This window comes from Ciona robusta, chromosome 4, assembly GCF_009617815.1.
Source record: "Ciona robusta chromosome 4, ASM961781v2".
Classification (NCBI taxonomy): domain Eukaryota; kingdom Metazoa; phylum Chordata; class Ascidiacea; order Phlebobranchia; family Cionidae; genus Ciona; species Ciona robusta.
Genome location: NC_143238.1, coordinates 3,697,485 through 3,713,786, shown reverse-complemented (window position 1 = coordinate 3,713,786; position 16,302 = coordinate 3,697,485). Strand labels below are relative to the sequence as shown.

At 35.6% G+C, this 16,302-nt stretch overlaps 4 protein-coding genes across 6 annotated transcripts; all 4 read right to left on the bottom strand.

Annotated features, from left to right (window-relative positions):
- Nucleotides 1-162: 162 nt before the first annotated feature.
- Nucleotides 163-3,504, bottom strand: LOC149736742 (uncharacterized). Its single transcript, XM_089876467.1, has 15 exons — nt 3,245-3,504; nt 2,853-2,919; nt 2,699-2,781; nt 2,597-2,626; nt 2,500-2,526; nt 2,358-2,417; nt 2,183-2,284; nt 1,766-1,819; nt 1,640-1,690; nt 1,257-1,310; nt 1,134-1,184; nt 1,014-1,064; nt 725-760; nt 571-597; nt 163-507 (listed from the first exon to the last, which is right to left on the bottom strand). The coding sequence occupies exons 1-15, from the start codon at nt 3,338-3,340 to the stop codon at nt 280-282; spliced, it is 1,017 nt and encodes a 338-aa protein (XP_089732593.1). The 5' UTR covers nt 3,341-3,504; the 3' UTR covers nt 163-279.
- A 184-nt stretch (nt 3,505-3,688) lies between these two features.
- Nucleotides 3,689-6,901, bottom strand: LOC149736741 (queuosine 5'-phosphate N-glycosylase/hydrolase-like). Its single transcript, XM_089876465.1, has 7 exons — nt 6,710-6,901; nt 6,565-6,654; nt 6,359-6,511; nt 5,105-5,202; nt 4,900-5,048; nt 4,583-4,736; nt 3,689-4,272 (listed from the first exon to the last, which is right to left on the bottom strand). The coding sequence occupies exons 1-7, from the start codon at nt 6,899-6,901 to the stop codon at nt 4,059-4,061; spliced, it is 1,050 nt and encodes a 349-aa protein (XP_089732591.1). The 3' UTR covers nt 3,689-4,058.
- Nucleotides 6,902-6,963: 62 nt separating this feature from the next.
- Nucleotides 6,964-13,750, bottom strand: LOC149736740 (DNA helicase MCM8-like). 3 transcript variants are annotated; one of them, XM_089876431.1, is made up of 17 exons: nt 13,625-13,750; nt 13,223-13,379; nt 12,874-13,051; nt 12,495-12,600; nt 12,232-12,328; nt 11,763-11,963; nt 11,420-11,534; nt 11,069-11,194; nt 10,771-10,916; nt 10,115-10,323; nt 9,680-9,859; nt 9,152-9,301; nt 8,763-8,865; nt 8,354-8,491; nt 8,140-8,264; nt 7,549-7,717; nt 6,964-7,270 (listed from the first exon to the last, which is right to left on the bottom strand). In XM_089876431.1, exons 1-17 carry the CDS (start codon nt 13,690-13,692, stop codon nt 7,100-7,102), a joined length of 2,439 nt encoding a protein of 812 aa, XP_089732557.1. In that variant the 5' UTR covers nt 13,693-13,750; the 3' UTR covers nt 6,964-7,099. The 3 variants fall into 3 exon arrangements, with proteins under 3 accessions (XP_089732557.1, XP_089732558.1, XP_089732559.1); XM_089876432.1 differs by lacking the exon at nt 13,223-13,379 and having other exon boundaries at nt 13,625-13,741; XM_089876433.1 differs by lacking the exon at nt 6,964-7,270 and having other exon boundaries at nt 7,556-7,733.
- On the bottom strand, nt 13,741-16,293 carry LOC149736739 (PAX3- and PAX7-binding protein 1-like). Its single transcript, XM_089876434.1, has one exon. The coding sequence runs from the start codon at nt 16,277-16,279 to the stop codon at nt 13,907-13,909; it is 2,373 nt and encodes a 790-aa protein (XP_089732560.1). The 5' UTR covers nt 16,280-16,293; the 3' UTR covers nt 13,741-13,906.
- Between the last annotated feature and the right edge of the window lie 9 nt (nt 16,294-16,302).

The window sequence follows — 16,302 nt, the reverse complement described above, 5'->3', positions numbered from 1 at the left end:
CGTTTGGAAATTTCAACTACTGTCTTAGCAGACGCCATATAGCTCACCATAAGTTAAAGCACTGGCCTCGTAACCGAAAGATAGCAGGTTGGAGGCGGTTATCTCTGAACTTTTTGTGCTGTTGGCTTCTAATTAAATTAGAAGCTGTAGGCTACGACGCAATTTTGAAATGCAAGCGATTGAATATTTTATTTACTTTGGTGTATAAAATTATAAAATTCAATGAATTATCAAACAACTAAATATCTCATGTTAGATATGGAGGATATAGTTTCCTTTTTAACCATAGTAACGCTTTCCGCTCTTGCTGCCTTTTTTCTTGTAGTAACGCTTTCCACTTTTGCTTCCTTTTTTCTTGTAGTAGCGTTTTCCACTTTTGCTACTCTTCTTCTTGTAATATTTCTTCCCGCTCTTGCTGCTCTTCTTGCCGTAGTACTTTGGTGGTTTGGGGGAAGGCTTTGCGGGCTTGTGTGGTTTTCCGTAGCCGGGCTTGTGTGGTTTTGGTCGCTAAAATAAAACAAAAGTTTAGTACAATAGGCGGCAGAAAATAAATTACACACTCGTTATTACCTGTGGGCGGTAACCTCCAGTAATCACCTGCAAGGAAAACGTATAATATAATGTACGAATATATTCTTGAAACTAAAGTAGAGAAATATTGCATAGCGTTTTAAAAGTGTAGCACAATTGATGCAAGAAAGAAATATAGAGAAATAGAAATTACCTGTCCTTGACTTTGGGACTGGCTTCCTCCGTTCGACTAAAAGTGAAGCATGAGTTAATATATCAGCTTGCATGCAAGCAACACAACATTTATATATTGGTGTTGGGGCAAGATGAAACATTTTCTTATCTTGTCCCATTTTTTAAACAAAATAATATTTACCGAGATAAACAACCGTATCCCTACGACACTTATAAATAGCGTTGTTAATTGTTTAAAACGCGATTAAGAAAGATGGGATTTAGGACCTGTACCATACAATATGAAAATGTAACATATATTAACTTACCACTTGGTGTTGAGACTGGTGTGAAGAAATGCCACCATGGTTCGACGAAATCTAAAACAATTTATTTTATTGTATAAGAAACATTAAACCGTGGCATCTAACACATTGGCATAAACGTACCACTTGATTTTGCGACTGATGTGACGAAGATCCACCAAAGTGGGAAACACTCTGAAAATGAATTTCGTTATTAAAATCACATATCGGCAATGTATGTTATTTATGTGCTGTTTAGTTGCTTACCCCTTGACTTTGAGACTGGGAAGCGACGAATCCACCTCGATGGCTTCCCGACATCTAAAACGGAATAGAGATAATGCACAAGCATAACAAAACTTATTATCTCTCGAGATTACGATAGCGAAGATCGAATTAATTAAAAGAACGAAGAAAGGGGAATCATCTAACCAAGGATGGGAGAAGACGGGACACCTTTATTAACACGTTATATTCAAATATTCTGATCATGTTTCAAACAATTAACAACCGTCTAGGAGAGTCGTGAGGATACAATTTTAATTCTTTGAACTACCAAATGGAATGAGAAAATACAATGAAAATGTGTCCCATCTTCCCCACTCTACCATATAGTTGTTAAAAACAGGCGACAGTTTATTTCAACTTACTGATTGTTTTTGGGATTGTTGAGAGGACATGCTACCATGGTTGAATGAACTCTAAAAAAAGTTTATTTTTGTTACGAAATGTAAACAACGGCGGGGTATTATTGGGTACAATATACTGTTACATACCGATTGAGCCTGGGATTGAGAAGAAGCAAAAGAACCGTGGTGACCAGCAGACATCTAAAATAAAAACGATGAAGATGATATTTACCATATAGGTGCGCGTATAGGTGCGCGTATTAAACATGGTATACCCAGTTTGCAACACATGGGGCTATACCGAAACTTGTATAAAGCTAACTATATATCTAAATCTGATTAGCAATACAGTTATTTTAGAGACTGTTGGGTATTCTCAGTTTGTAACACAGCGGTTTTGGGAGCGAAATCGTATGTACGAGACCGACTATTTAAACCCGTGTCTACGTGTTACCTAAAGCTAAACTCAGTTTGGACCGAACGTATTGTAATCTTTGGGAGATGGTATTTTAACACTGTGCATGAAGATAAAAAGTAGTTTATGATTATAAAAAAAATACTCACACTTTGGTGTTGTTGTTGGCTGCTGTGGAAACCGCCAAATGACGATTTGTGCGATTGGACCTGGCTCTGGCTGCTGCTGAATGACCCACCGCTGGAAGCCATCTACGAAGTATATATAATATAACATAAAAGCCCATAACTTGTAACCACGAACATTGCTGAATTTGTTACTTACGTGTTGCGCTTGGCTTTGCTTGGAAAATCCAGCAGCACTTCCAGCACTCTGTCTCTGCGACTGTGACAAAAAGATTATTATACGAACATGTTTTGTATGCAAAAGGAGATAATAATGTAGGAACGAGAGCAAAAATACATACCTGACTTGCTACTGCGTGTCCCCCATTCTATAAAAACAATACATTTTAAAACAACGAAAATCTTTGCTTTCTATCATGGGAGCAAACATATACGTACCGAGTGCATAACTTGACTCTGGGATTGGTGCTGAAATAAAGGTATCAAATAGAACGTGTTCATGCATTGATAAACAAAGTTATTATTATATGTTTACTGTACCATGTTCATGAAGTTGTGAAGATGGTTGTTAAAGTGTAAATTGATATGATGGACCTGTTTCTGGCTTTGGGACATCATCACACCTAAACGTAATAGAGCAAATGCATGTTTTATTGAACGAAATGTTTCAAGTCCTATATATGTGTGCATATACCTCTTTTCGCCATTTCTTCCCCTTCCTTCACTGCACTATCGAACACACCAGCCCATTTCTTCACGTCCTGCCATGGGATATTTTAGAGTCAGTTTACCGACAAAATATGAATGAAACGTAAAAAACAAGCCCAAAAAGTTGGCATTGATAACAATTGTTGGTGTAGGGGAAAATACGTAATGTAATGTAACTTGCTTTATCCTCGCGTGGCCGGAAAACGACAGTCGTCATCACACGTGTTTATCACCTCGTACCAGCTTTTTATTTTAATAAGCGTGGATTTAATGCACAATATAAAAAAAACGCACGCTTTACCAACATAGTATTTTTTTTAATTTTTCGTATACGATAACAGAGATCAAATCAACATAATATAATAAACACCAACCAACCTGCATGAATTCTTCATCTCGCTTTTTATCGATGACTGAGCTTTGCACGACTGCGAGGCAGACGATCAAAAGCAACGAAAACGAATGTCGTAACATTTTCCAACTCCCACTAACCTCAGTATAACGGAGCTCGCTATGCCACTCGTTTCGATGCAGGCCAGCTTAAATTAAGCAAGTGCCTCGTGCGAAAAAAGGAAATCTTCATAATTGAACATGAATTACTAAACCAGTAACCAACACCACCCACAAAGTAAACGCATTTCCCCTACTGTTGTGGGTTAATCGGCGTAGGTGAAAGTTTTACGCCTCAAAAGTAAGCATCTTAACCCTTTGTCATTTTGAGCGACGCCTTAATATGACGCAGATGCATTGTTATCGGTATTTGCTTGTTCAACAGGCGAGGGTGTAACACACAGAAGAATTCATACCGCACTAAAACGCAACTTCCCTATTTCAAAAGATTTAATCAAATAGGGCATGGGCCACGTTTCTTGAAAATGGCGATGTTAGACAATAGAGATCATAGCATTTTTGGTTTCACGTAATTAACGCAAATTATACATATATAAGTAGGGTGGGGCAGATGGTACACCTTTGGAACATAATATCCAAATATCCTGATCGAATTTTAAACAATTAACAACGGTCTATGAAAGTTATGAGGATACGGTTTTATAAATCTTTGAATGTTCTTTGTTTACTGCCAAATGGGACGAGAAAATGGAATGAAAGGTGTCCCATATTACTCCACCATACTATATATCTCATTGCACGCTCTGAATTTAACTGTAATTTAAGTTCTGAAGTACATTGGTCAATAAAATATTGTTCGTACTCTGTGAAACATCAAGTGGGCCATTTCCGCACGATGTGCAGCGGCGTAATCCCATAAATAGTTATCCATTGTAATTGAGTTGACGATACGAGCAACATCGGTTGTTGATTTATCCGAAAGCAGCAACTTCTTTGTTTCATTTTTCAATCTTTCTACGGCCTCGATTGAGCAACCGCGTATTTCACCTTCGGTGCTGAAATATTACACATCGAAAGAATTGACTACAAAATTAAGGTATATATATAGTACTTTGGGGTAAGATAGGACATTAACAACGGTGTATGAGAGTCGTGAAGATATAGTTTTACATATCATCGAAATTGGACAAGAAATAGAATGAAAAGATGTCTCATGTTTCCCCACCCTACTATACAGTTTTTTTTTATAACGTCATAGTGCAAAATAATCCTACAGTGACAGTCCGTACAGGGAAAAAATGTTTTTAGCATGTTTTACAACCGATTAATCAATTCAAGTAATTTGCCACTTCATTATTTACATACCGACTACCAGGTAAAAGAACTTCACGCCCATCAAGTTTTTGCTTTAATTCTTTTGAATACTGAAGAATGCCGAAGTATTCTAAAGTCTGCGGCACACGGTAGTCAGCAAACATGGTCAGTTGATCAATGTTTCGAAATTCACCAAGACCTTGACCTGTTATTGGAGTTATATACATATATATATAAAATCAACACCGATACGTCAACACATATCCTATAGACCTATACTACTATACACAATTGGTGCATTATATATTGGACTTTCCACTCGATAGGCAATGAGTTGGTTACATATTAAATTAGCAACTGTCAACCACCTTCAAAACATAGCCATATATCTGCTACTGCAATCTGTGCTCTCTTATAGAAAGCCACCGGTTGGTCATCAAATACAGCTTCGTCTCTAAACGATCCGAAATCCGCAGCAATTCTTTTTACGAGTTGTACCGCGTCCTTATTGCAACTTCTACAAAAAACAATACGAATAGTAGGCAATAATTGGTCATAAAACGCACATATTACCGAATGCAATTGGAGAACGAACCGTCATATTTTCCCAGTAAAACTTGACCGGCTTCATTAAATGCGTGAAGCCGTTCTTCTAGTAAAGAAATTTGAACCTGAATACAAAGATACATTTTAGGGGATTTTTTAGGTTTAAAGCTTGGACTTTTGTTTATTCGTTATATCGACGAGGTGAATTGAAGTGAAAGGTAGGAAAGTTATAGCAATATTTGTTCTACTTTCTTCTGAATTGAAATGCATATAGTTTTAACATTATGTCATAAAATTATGTCTGGTTGCTGTAATTAAACTAATGAAATATCACATTTTAATATGTTAAATATCAAGCGGAATATTTTACTGTGAAAATGTTAATTGCCGAATGACAACGTCACGTCAGCACATGCTTTTTATATGAAGATGATATTTGCAAAAAAAATTCAGTTTTTAAGATCTTTTATACAATGATAAAAGTTTAACAACTTTCGTGTTATTTTTTTCGGTAATAGTAAAAAGTCTGCCGCGCTTAACCCTTATAACCAATAACCCCAAACAAACTGCATAGCCTGTAAGATCACAGAGGATTCCTGACTAGTGTACCAGTTTTTCTTCATACTTATCTATGATTTTGATCTCAAAATCATCTTATCTATAATTTTGATATCTACACTAGTAGTGACAAAGAAATTTGTTATTGACTTGATATTCTCTGGCAATATGGTAATGATAATGGTAAAACATCTACAACCAGATAATGGTAACAAATCTATTTTGGGCAATCGGTTCACATGTGTTGATCTAGTTGCAAAATTATCAAAGAAAAAGATCCGGAGTATTGTAACCATTAAAAATTATCAGCTCATCATTGTTCAAGCATTAGATCCAAAGCAGGTAAAGGCGGTAGGTAAAGTTCAGCAATTTGCAACCAATAACTGATGTGTGCTACGATGAGGTGGTACACTGGCCTGCTTTGTTTATGTATAAACGAAGACCCAATGGAATTGGTTTAAATATTTACAACTAGATTCCGAATTTAATTTGCCAATGATTTCACGACAGTTCTCAATTTTCCAATGATGTTAATCAGCTACATTTGTCAGAAAAAAACTTCACCGGTTCAATGCTAGATACTGTTATCATTGTTACAGTATGTTTTCTTTGGCGAGACACTTAACGACAGTTGCATATTTATATGGATGCGCAACATTGGTAGTAGCCTTATTAAATCACTCAGTGTATCTTCATTCTTCAGTCTAAGTGAAAATTACTTACGGAGGAATCAGAACGAAGAATATGTGCAAACTCATCTTTTTCGACAGAGGACATATATTTTGCTGAGAACACAGGTCTTCCTTCATCCTCTGCTCTTTTCAAAGCAGCAACAATAGACCAGTAACCGGAGTAATATTCACCTTTATATTTCACCTATAAGTATTAGTCAAATAAATTATAGGTTGATTTGGCTACACTAAACTTACTTTGTATTTCTCTTCGGGATTGTCAGACCAGAAAGAAAAGTTAAGCGTGTCAACGGCGAAAATAAAATCGATAGCTGTCTCATTAGCCACCTGGAAATTAATTTGATGTTTACAGTGTTGCTCTAACAGATACTATTCTGCTTACGTCAGGGTGCAAAGGCAGAGCTTTAAAGTTGTTTAGTGAATGTTGTCCGTCCTTAAAAGCTCTCGCCGCATCTCCAGCAGCTTTTACAATGGCCTGGTCATTTATAAATACATTGGTGCTTCTATCTGCAATGTATTTTCCAGCATCTGCCGGCCACAAAAGAACTTTACCATCTGTTGGTCCAGGTGTCATACTTTGTTAACTCAAAATTCAAAATTGGCCCTAATTCTAATTAGCGTTGCCGCTCGTTAGCACTGCATTACAAAAAGAAAAATTAGATGTTAGAATAGAATGTCATGGTTTTATTATTTATTTAAAAAACAAAAAAAGAAGTAAGTAAAGAAATAACAACATGGCAGTGAGAAACAACGAGATATGAATTCTTGTGTATCAATCCATTGTTTGTAATTTGTACATAGAAGATCCAGTTTTGATCAGGAATCCTTGGTTGTTTAAAACTTCAATTTGTTCCGAAACAAAAGTTGCTTCAATGCCAATTTTTTTAGCTAGTGCACGAATATCACTTGTGCTAAAAAGGTTGCTTGATTTGTAACTTGCTTCCTGTTGGAAAAAAGTGAATTTAGGTGTGTATCGTCCAAATTTCTGTCTATATTGGCAAAACTTTTACTGACCCTGACCCACACACCAATAATTTCTATAGTTTATAATAACAAAGACATTTACTGTCACCAAGACTGTTTTAAAACTTTAAGAAGTGAATTCACCAAGACTGTTTTACAACTAAAATATAAATGTTACAGTTTACAGCAAAGCTATTGCCCCTAATAGCAAACACTTGTACTAGGAGTTAATACTAGCTTTACTAAGAATAAACTTACCCTATTCAATAGAGCGATTAATTTTTTAACTTTCCCTCTTTTACTAACACCAGTGCCATGGAAAGATCGTTCAAATTGAAGAGAATTAGTTTCATCTGCAAATGTTTCATACAAGCAATGTTGCATGATCTCCACCACCTCGCGTGCATCCTCAGCACTCGCAACATCCCTGATATAAAAATGTTCTGCATCGAAGCGATTAACACCGACTGTTTAAATCACTAGTTCGCTATATGAAATGTGATCCCGTTGGTGATGTATGGCAAAATTTAGAGACTAGAGAGGTAGGACATACACAATTATTAATTAATCTATTGATAAAGTTAGCACATTTATTACTCTTGTCCGGTTGTAAAGCATAGGCACTTGCCCCTTTACCATATAACCATTGTTAGCATATGGCAACACACCTTTGAACTTAATCTGCAATGCAGTGGTTCCTAAAATTTACAGTTTTATACTCCCCTTAAACAATTATTTACAGTTGAAATAACAAGGCACATAGTGTATGAAGTCTGACATTCACATTGACACTGCGCAAAGTGATTTATTCATATTACATAGATAACAGGATATCATAATACCATCTACCTAAACTCCACTTTGCATCTTGCTTCGGTCAATCTTCTCAGTGATTCCAGTTGCCTTGTAGTAATAGGAGTGCTGTCAGCTGTATAACCTTTTTTCCGAAGTTCCAAATAAAATTCTTTTAAAACCTAAAAAAAATAAGATTTAGACAAAAAGTTAGCACACTGTCTTTTAGTTAAGAAAATAAAAACATAAAAAAATATTAAACTGGTAATACCTGGCATGCCTCTGGGCTAAGGTTTACTTGTTTCATTGTTTTTCTCGCATATGCAATGTACTTCCACAATAGCGAATAAGGCACCGGGTCACAGTCATCCTTCCGTGCATATTTAGATAACCTATCATGCAATAAACCCTGTGCAGGATTGAAAAGGGTTTAGAATCTGTCATTACACAATTCTTACATATTAATAGACAAAAACTCCTAAAAATAAGTTATAAAAAACAAGAATACATTCATTTTTTTCTATATGTTGAGGTTATGGGCCAACTCAAGTCAAAGTTGCAGGTCACATGCATGGCTTGGTGTAGAACCACAGCAATATAAAATAGAATAGTATTTATTTACTTTCAAGTTTTTCTGATCAATTTAATTAATTCATAATATGTAGTATGTGTGTACAAACCATGCTTATGTTTTCTCTTGATGAAGCAGCAGCAAGTTGCTTGACTAAACTTTCTTTCTTTTTTCTTCCAGTGTGCATTGCCATGACATGATCAGATAGAAGCCTGATAAAATATTTCAATTGTATTTTACATCTAACAGTAAGTGTCACCATAACTCATATATCAACTTTTCAACCACAGGCGTTTTAAATTTATAAGCATGTCTACTTAAGAATGCGGTCTTAGCTTGCAGTCAGGCTTTGATTTTAAATTTTACGTTTATTGTGTTTTAATTTAAACTAAATTGATGCAGGTTATAACATCAAGTGTGGTGCATCTCAAACTTTGCAACTTCTACTTTTTTGTATAAGGTATAAAATTAAAATGTTTCATTTCACATAAAACTTACTTATCTCGTTTTTCATCAGGAGTATCAAGGAGGATGTAAACGAGGTCAAACCGTGAGAGTAAAGCTCCTCCCATCTTTAAGTTTTCCGAAACAGTCTTTGATTTATTGTAATGTCCACCAACAGGGTTTGCAGCAGCGATTATCGAACACCTGAAAGAAAAACATCAAAAATGAGTTTAAGAACAATAAATCTAGTCGTTACTTTATGTCTGGCAACAATCTAGCCTTGCTGCCAGACATAAAGTAATATTAAGTATTGATCTCCTGGCAGATTTTTTTGAAGGTTACCCTGATTAAAGTACTTCATACAGGAAATTGACTTGTCACTTATTTTACAATAAAATCTGCCAGATAATTGTAATTACGATAAATCTATGGGAGTATGGAATTGATTTTTTGTAGTGTATTTTAAGAAAAAACAAAAAGAGTTTTAAAGAAAGCATGCTAACTTTTTAAATGTTTAAATACTAATCCAGATAACAAAGTCAACATTATCATAATTACCACTATTGCATCACAGATATCTACCTGGCTGGCATGCTACACACTATCCCTGCCTTAGCAATGCTGATGTTCTGTTGCTCCATTGCTTCCAATAATGCTTGATGTTGGTTTGTCATTTTATCAAACTCATCAATGCAACAGACACCTTGATCAGCGAGCACTAACGCACCGGCCTCCAACCCTGTATCCCCGGTCCCTGAATCTCTGTGGTATCATAATCATGAATTAGAATGTTAAGATGGCACTTAGCATAAAACAATTGTTGGTTGACAAAAAGAAAATATGTAATTTTAATCAAGTGGTATTGAGTGTGGGTTACAAAAAGTTTAAATATTTTATATCATCTCTGTATAAACCTTAAAATATAGGCAGGACTCATATGTTGCACTGCTATACCATATTTTTTAAAAAAGCAGAAAAGAAGCTACAAATCTTACATACAGCAGAAAAATATTAAACCTCGTTAAAGTGACAGTGAGCCCACTGTTTGATGAAGCATTCCCACAAATATAAACTCCACGTGGAACCAATCTACTAACTGCTTGCAGGAGTTGACTTTTCCCAAGACCTGGATCTCCGACCAAGAGTATATGAGAGTTTCCACGAACTGGTATACTGTCTTCATCTGAGTTTTGGTTGCCACCAAAGAGACACAATAACATTCCAGCCTTGGAGGATGGATTCATATGTATTGTGGTAAAGTTGAATTGCACATTGCTAAGTTAATCTAGGGTGGTACATGTTGCGGTAAAATGTAGTAAATGAAAGTGAATAAATGTAATCTACTTTATCCTCGCGTGGTTGGAAAATGACAGTTGTTATAACACATGTGTTCATACACCTTGTGCCGGCTTACAAAAAGTAACCTTTTTAGCCGGTGGTATAAAACAGCTGTTTTTTTATACACTATGTGCCCAATTACAAGTTTCCATGTATGTAATTCTGTTGATGACAACACATTAGTGACAACTAGGTTGAAGCAATTACCACTAAATAACTTTAAGAACACAAACATGTTGTAAAAAACAAACAATTAACAATGCATGGAATAACTAGTAAGATTGGCTTCAACCACAAAATCTAAAAGATAAAGAGAAAAATGAAATGCAGGTTACTTTGACCATGTCTTGCCCAAATATGGTTGGGCAGAGTGAAGCAACAAGAAGAGAAAAAATGTCATCTTGTTTTCTTATTTCTTCAATTCCAGCGAGATCACGAGCACTGAAATCCAACAACTCATCCGCAGAGTTACCCCGACAATCTAAAAACAGGTTTTAAACTGCTGTTGGGGTGGAAAAAAGATTATATTCACAGAAACAAAAAATACAAATCATTTAAAACAGTTTTTAATACAACGTGTACAAGTTTGCTATAGCTACACCACAGCAAACAGTTGGGGTAAAGATAAATTACCGGTTAAAGTGTTTCCACGAGAGTTACTGACATGGTTGCCTTCAATATGAAGTAGGAACATGCACTTGTTCTTAGCTTTATTGGAAAAATGAACTCCATCTTCCGATTTCTTTACTTTAACGACACCTGCATTGGAATTTATTTATTCTGTAGTTAGAAATAAGAATAGTGCAAACCAAGGAGGAAAAAAGAACTGTAGAAAATTTGCAGTTATCCTTGGTTCAATTTAAGGTAAAATAAGTGAGTGAGTTTCTAAAAAGTTCAGAAGCAAAAGCATCTTGAAGACAACACTAACTTAACCCAAACTACAGCAGTTTATGACCCATATAGACTACAACAAATTATACTGACCTGTGATGGTCACCACATCACCAGGGGAAGCTGTGTCTGCCAAATCTCGACTCAATTCAACTTCAACAGTTCGTGGCATTCTACCTGTCTCCCTTTGTTCTTCTGATACACTTTCCTGAAAAACGAATGTCCTTTGTTAAGTGATACAGCCTTATGAAGTAGGTATAACATACCCTCTTAAGATAGGCCCAAATTTGTGTACACAATAGCATTTATTTGAAATAAGTTTATTGAACTATGTATTAAATTATTTAAAAGTCTTAATGCATTTTGTGTCTAGATAACAAAAATTCAAATTACAGGACATTAAAACAAACAATTTATTCTAGTTCTTTTTCCTTACCTGCAGTTTTACAACTTGAAAGTCAGTAATTTCCGTGAGTGGATGAGATCCTAAAGGTTCAAACGACCGACCACGGCAAGAAGACGACACACATTTGGTTGGTGTTGAATATTTGTTGTCGATTAACAGAATTGCTTGTAGCTGCTCACACATTGTGCAACGGAATGCCATTGTTGTGCATAGCGGTTTAACATGGCTGACCTTAAAATAGAGGTAACATAACTATAGAACAGAGAATTGTTTTTATTAAGCTATAAAATTCTGTTTTAAGTTATTAAAATTGAAAAAATGCTTTTCTGATGACTGTAAAAAATGTTCCCAAATTATTAAAGCTGAAAACAAAAAGATGTGAATAAATTGTTATTCATTCTAGTTTGCGGGGCAACAAACGGTATTATTACGTGGATGACATGTGTTTCACGTCGCCAAACAGGTAATGGATAGAAATTAGAATATATGTAATGCTTACTTTAACCAGAGTTCCTCGGATTGCAACAAATTGACCAAAAGTTTTTGCTTTCAGATGTTTTAATGCAGTGAGTGGTTCAAAGTTGTAAAGTCGAGCTCTGTTTTTTAAATATTAAGTTTTAAAGGTAAAGAATTAGGATAATGGTATTTATGGTCACCCGTTTCCACCACGAACACTTTGTTATTAGTGCAAGGCTTTTAACTCCCCAAAAGTTTTTTCTGTATTTCATCGTAAAGGTTTTGATTTAAAATTGACAAATATACCGAATAACTGGCACATCAGCTAATGCTTCCAACATCTGAGTTCTCGTTTGCTCTTTGCTTGCAAGTTGTTGGTATTGTCGAATAATATACTGATGCGTGGCCAATCCTTTAAGAAAAGGTAATAAGTTGTTACAATAGAGTCTGATAATTGTATATCATACCCTATGTTTTTGGATATTAAACTAATGTGGCCTTCTCAATTGACTGTGGGATTTTGGTAAATGCCAATAAATTTGAAAAGTAAAAGTCTCATATAAATATCATAGTATTTTGCTATATGTATTATATAAATAATAGAGGTTTGATATGTTACATTGTTGGTTAAATTATTGTGACCAAAAGTATAAATAATAAACATAAATATATAAATCCTTCACACCAATGCAGTTTATGATTCTTTCAGGAGTTTCTCTGAGATTCGCAACAAAGTTTGGGTATTTTGTTTTCACACTGACATGAGCTGCCAAATTCTTGCAGTCGATAACAATACAGGCTCTTGTAGCAATTTCATTCATGTCATGAGTTGTAAAATAATCTTTCACAAATTTATCAAAGACCTGCAATAGGAATCATCGAATAATACGTTATTTTTGGTAGTTTAATTTGATCAATCAATAAGACAATTTAACCAAAGCTTATTTTTTCTAATAATTAAATTTTTCGGGAAAATAATTTTGAAATAGCAAATACTATATTAGTTTTATACCAGAGATCAGCCATCAACTTACATTGATGCTTTCTACTATATCACTGGTAGGGGAATATTCATCCAGAGGAAAGTAATGATTCCAAGCTTTGTATGGACAGAAACCACCAGCTGTAGCTTCAGGTCCCACATTTATTTGTTGGGCACGTGAAACAAGAACTGGCGAGTTGGTAAAATTTCTGTCAAATATTCATGTTTAGACATTTGAGTTTGCAAAGACATGAAATGAGACCATTTTTTTTACAGTTGCTTACCAAATCATTGTGAAAGTGTTTAGTAAAGCCTTTATGGCTTTTTAATTTTAAAAAAGTCTATGTTTAGCCTACTAGTTTGACCATGAATTATTAAGTAATGCATAACTTTATTACATACCATTAATTATCATTTGTCTGTATCACAGCTTTATTAAATCTAACCTACCTACCTGTGTTTAAACCAATTGTTTTTCTTCTTGTTAGACTTTGATGGGCCAGCCTTGTTGCTATTAGACATTTTACCTACATTCAATCTAGAAACCTACCTGTCCATATACATTGACCCCTAATAAAAACAATAAATTTAGTTGACTTAATGTGGTTGCTGATATTTAAATTCTCTAAAACATTCCTCATTTTAAACGTCAATGAAAATTTTAATTGATTATCAGCACAATAATTGAAACATTGAATTTTGTCATACAAGATTAGAATTGTAGTGTGATAAAATATTACGTTGTAAACTTTGAATTTATTTCAAGAAGTAAAATATTCACTTTCTTTTTCAGTAAGTTATCGGCGGGTAAAGAACTGGAAGCAACAGATTTTGAGAAATGCTCAAGAAATCTGGTGAGTGTGGAAAGATGACACAGGAGATCAGGATATTTTGCAAACCAGTCTCTTGGTATGGAAGATACAATTTCTTTACATTTAAGCAAGCACGATTTACTAAGTGGGCAGGTTTGCAATGCAAGTATAATATATCTGTTTAGCAAGGAATCAAATGCAAGTTCTGTAATAGCTTCGAATGACAAAAACTCATGCAGAAGCAGCGCATTTTTGAACAGTTTTATGCTACTCCATGTCTGTCTTTCCAAAAATGGAGCAGCTTCTGTTTTAACACTGCTGGGAAGTAATGGGATATAAACGTCATTATTTAATGAATTTTGAAAACGGGTACAAATGGCTTGGACGAGTTGTTGGCAGTGTCGGTTGTCTGAAGCCATGAACGGATACCCAGAAAGATTATTCATAAAACTAACCAAATTTACAGTTTGAAATGTAGATAGTGGATCCCACACTTCTTTGATCAACTGAACCAGCTTTTGAAGAATCACTTTTTCATATAGATTAGCAAGAACCTTGGTGTCATCCATGTTAGCATGATCTCCAACATCATCAATACAGTGCATTCCATACCAACTAAGTGTTTTGAACCACTCTGCTTGTTCCAATGGTGCTGAATCACCGTTTAGAGGATTCCACAGTAAAGTTTCGAATCGTATGAAAGGCACCAATAGTTTAGGTATACAGAGTGCGATGTACGCATCATTGTATGAATCTGAATGGTCAGTCCTCCAAGTCTCAAAATGTTTCAGGATGCATTTTATTTCACAAAACTCGTCCACTACATCATCAAACAACTCACTCGACTCCTTTTGTAACCTGCTTATTTCGGCCGAAATCTTTGCCTCTTCCATTGATGTGACTTCATCATCTGAAGAACAACCGTCATGGTGCTCTGCATCTTTCTTCTTTATTTGTCTATCAGCTCTTCTTCGTGTCCTCCTTGCTTCCCGCTCCCGGACTCTTTGTGTGAGCTCTGCATCTTGAAGATGATTACCTTTTTCCAAAGCTGCCTTCCCGGACATAAACTTGGAGGACTCATCTCTAACATCTTGTATCCTCCGGCCGATTAGATTTTCAGATCGTGTCTTCCACATCACACTCGCTGCTTTTTCCATATTATTAATATCTGGAACTTTTTCACGAAGACAGGCAACCAGGTTTTTGACATAATCTTTCATTTCTTGATAGAAGCGATATTCATCTGAAACTTTTGAGTTATCAGTGAGTTGTTTTGACATTTCCGTGTTCTCTTTAGTATCAAAAACAATCGAGTCCATTTCAGCTTTGTGGCTTCTGTGTACTTCCTTAGCAGATACCAGATGTTCGCTCAAGCGTTTTTTAATGATTTCAAACGTTAAATTGCTTTTTGCTTCTACATTATTCACTGGTACAGGATTTTGTGCCTCAGGAGCATAATAGGACTGACCAAACCCATAACTATCATACGGAGCAGGTTGTGGTGCAGCAGCTTGATACAGATACATTTGCTCAGGTTGACCAGGAATCTGCTGACTCCCTTTCTTTATCATTTCTTCCTCCCATCTATTAACCTCTTCATCCACATTTGCTTCATTATTTTCTCCATCCTCAGACTCCTCAGATTCATTAGGAACATATTTATTAGACTGGATGCTCTTATTGCTCTTAATTCCCTTCATCTCAATAATTTCATCATCACTGCTGTTATCATAGTCATCTTCCCTCACCAACCTAGATTTATTTTCTTTATAAGTCTGTGTGTCATCCACGGGGATAAATTCCGATCCAAACTTCCTCAACATCTCCCTTTGCTTCCGAGCCGCATGGATCATGGATGGTGATGGGATCGCTCCTTTTGTAACCGTATGTGGTTGGAAACGAGGTTTCTCCTCAACCTCTGGTGCGGCTGCCTTGGGTCGGAAAATATGAGTTTCTGGAGCATTCTCTTTGACAAACTTAGACGGTTTTATCTGAGCGACTTGAGGGTTTAATTCCGCCTCTTTCTCCTCTTGAGTTCGTTTTTTGATCTTTTTTGCAATCCGCTTGCTCCTGGAAGACTTTTTCAGCTGGATCTCGGACTCTTCTTCTTCATCATCAAAACTGAGGAGTGACACTGCTGCAGGCTTCTTTGATTTTTTAACCTTTTCCGTTTTAGGATTTACAACAGTCTCAGTTTGGTTATTTTTTGATGAATTATTCTTTTTATCCAAGTCTTCATCCTCCTCTACAGAGTTTCTTCTTTTCCGCAACTTCGATTTATTGCTTTTCTTGAACATTTTATCAGTAAATTCTACCACAT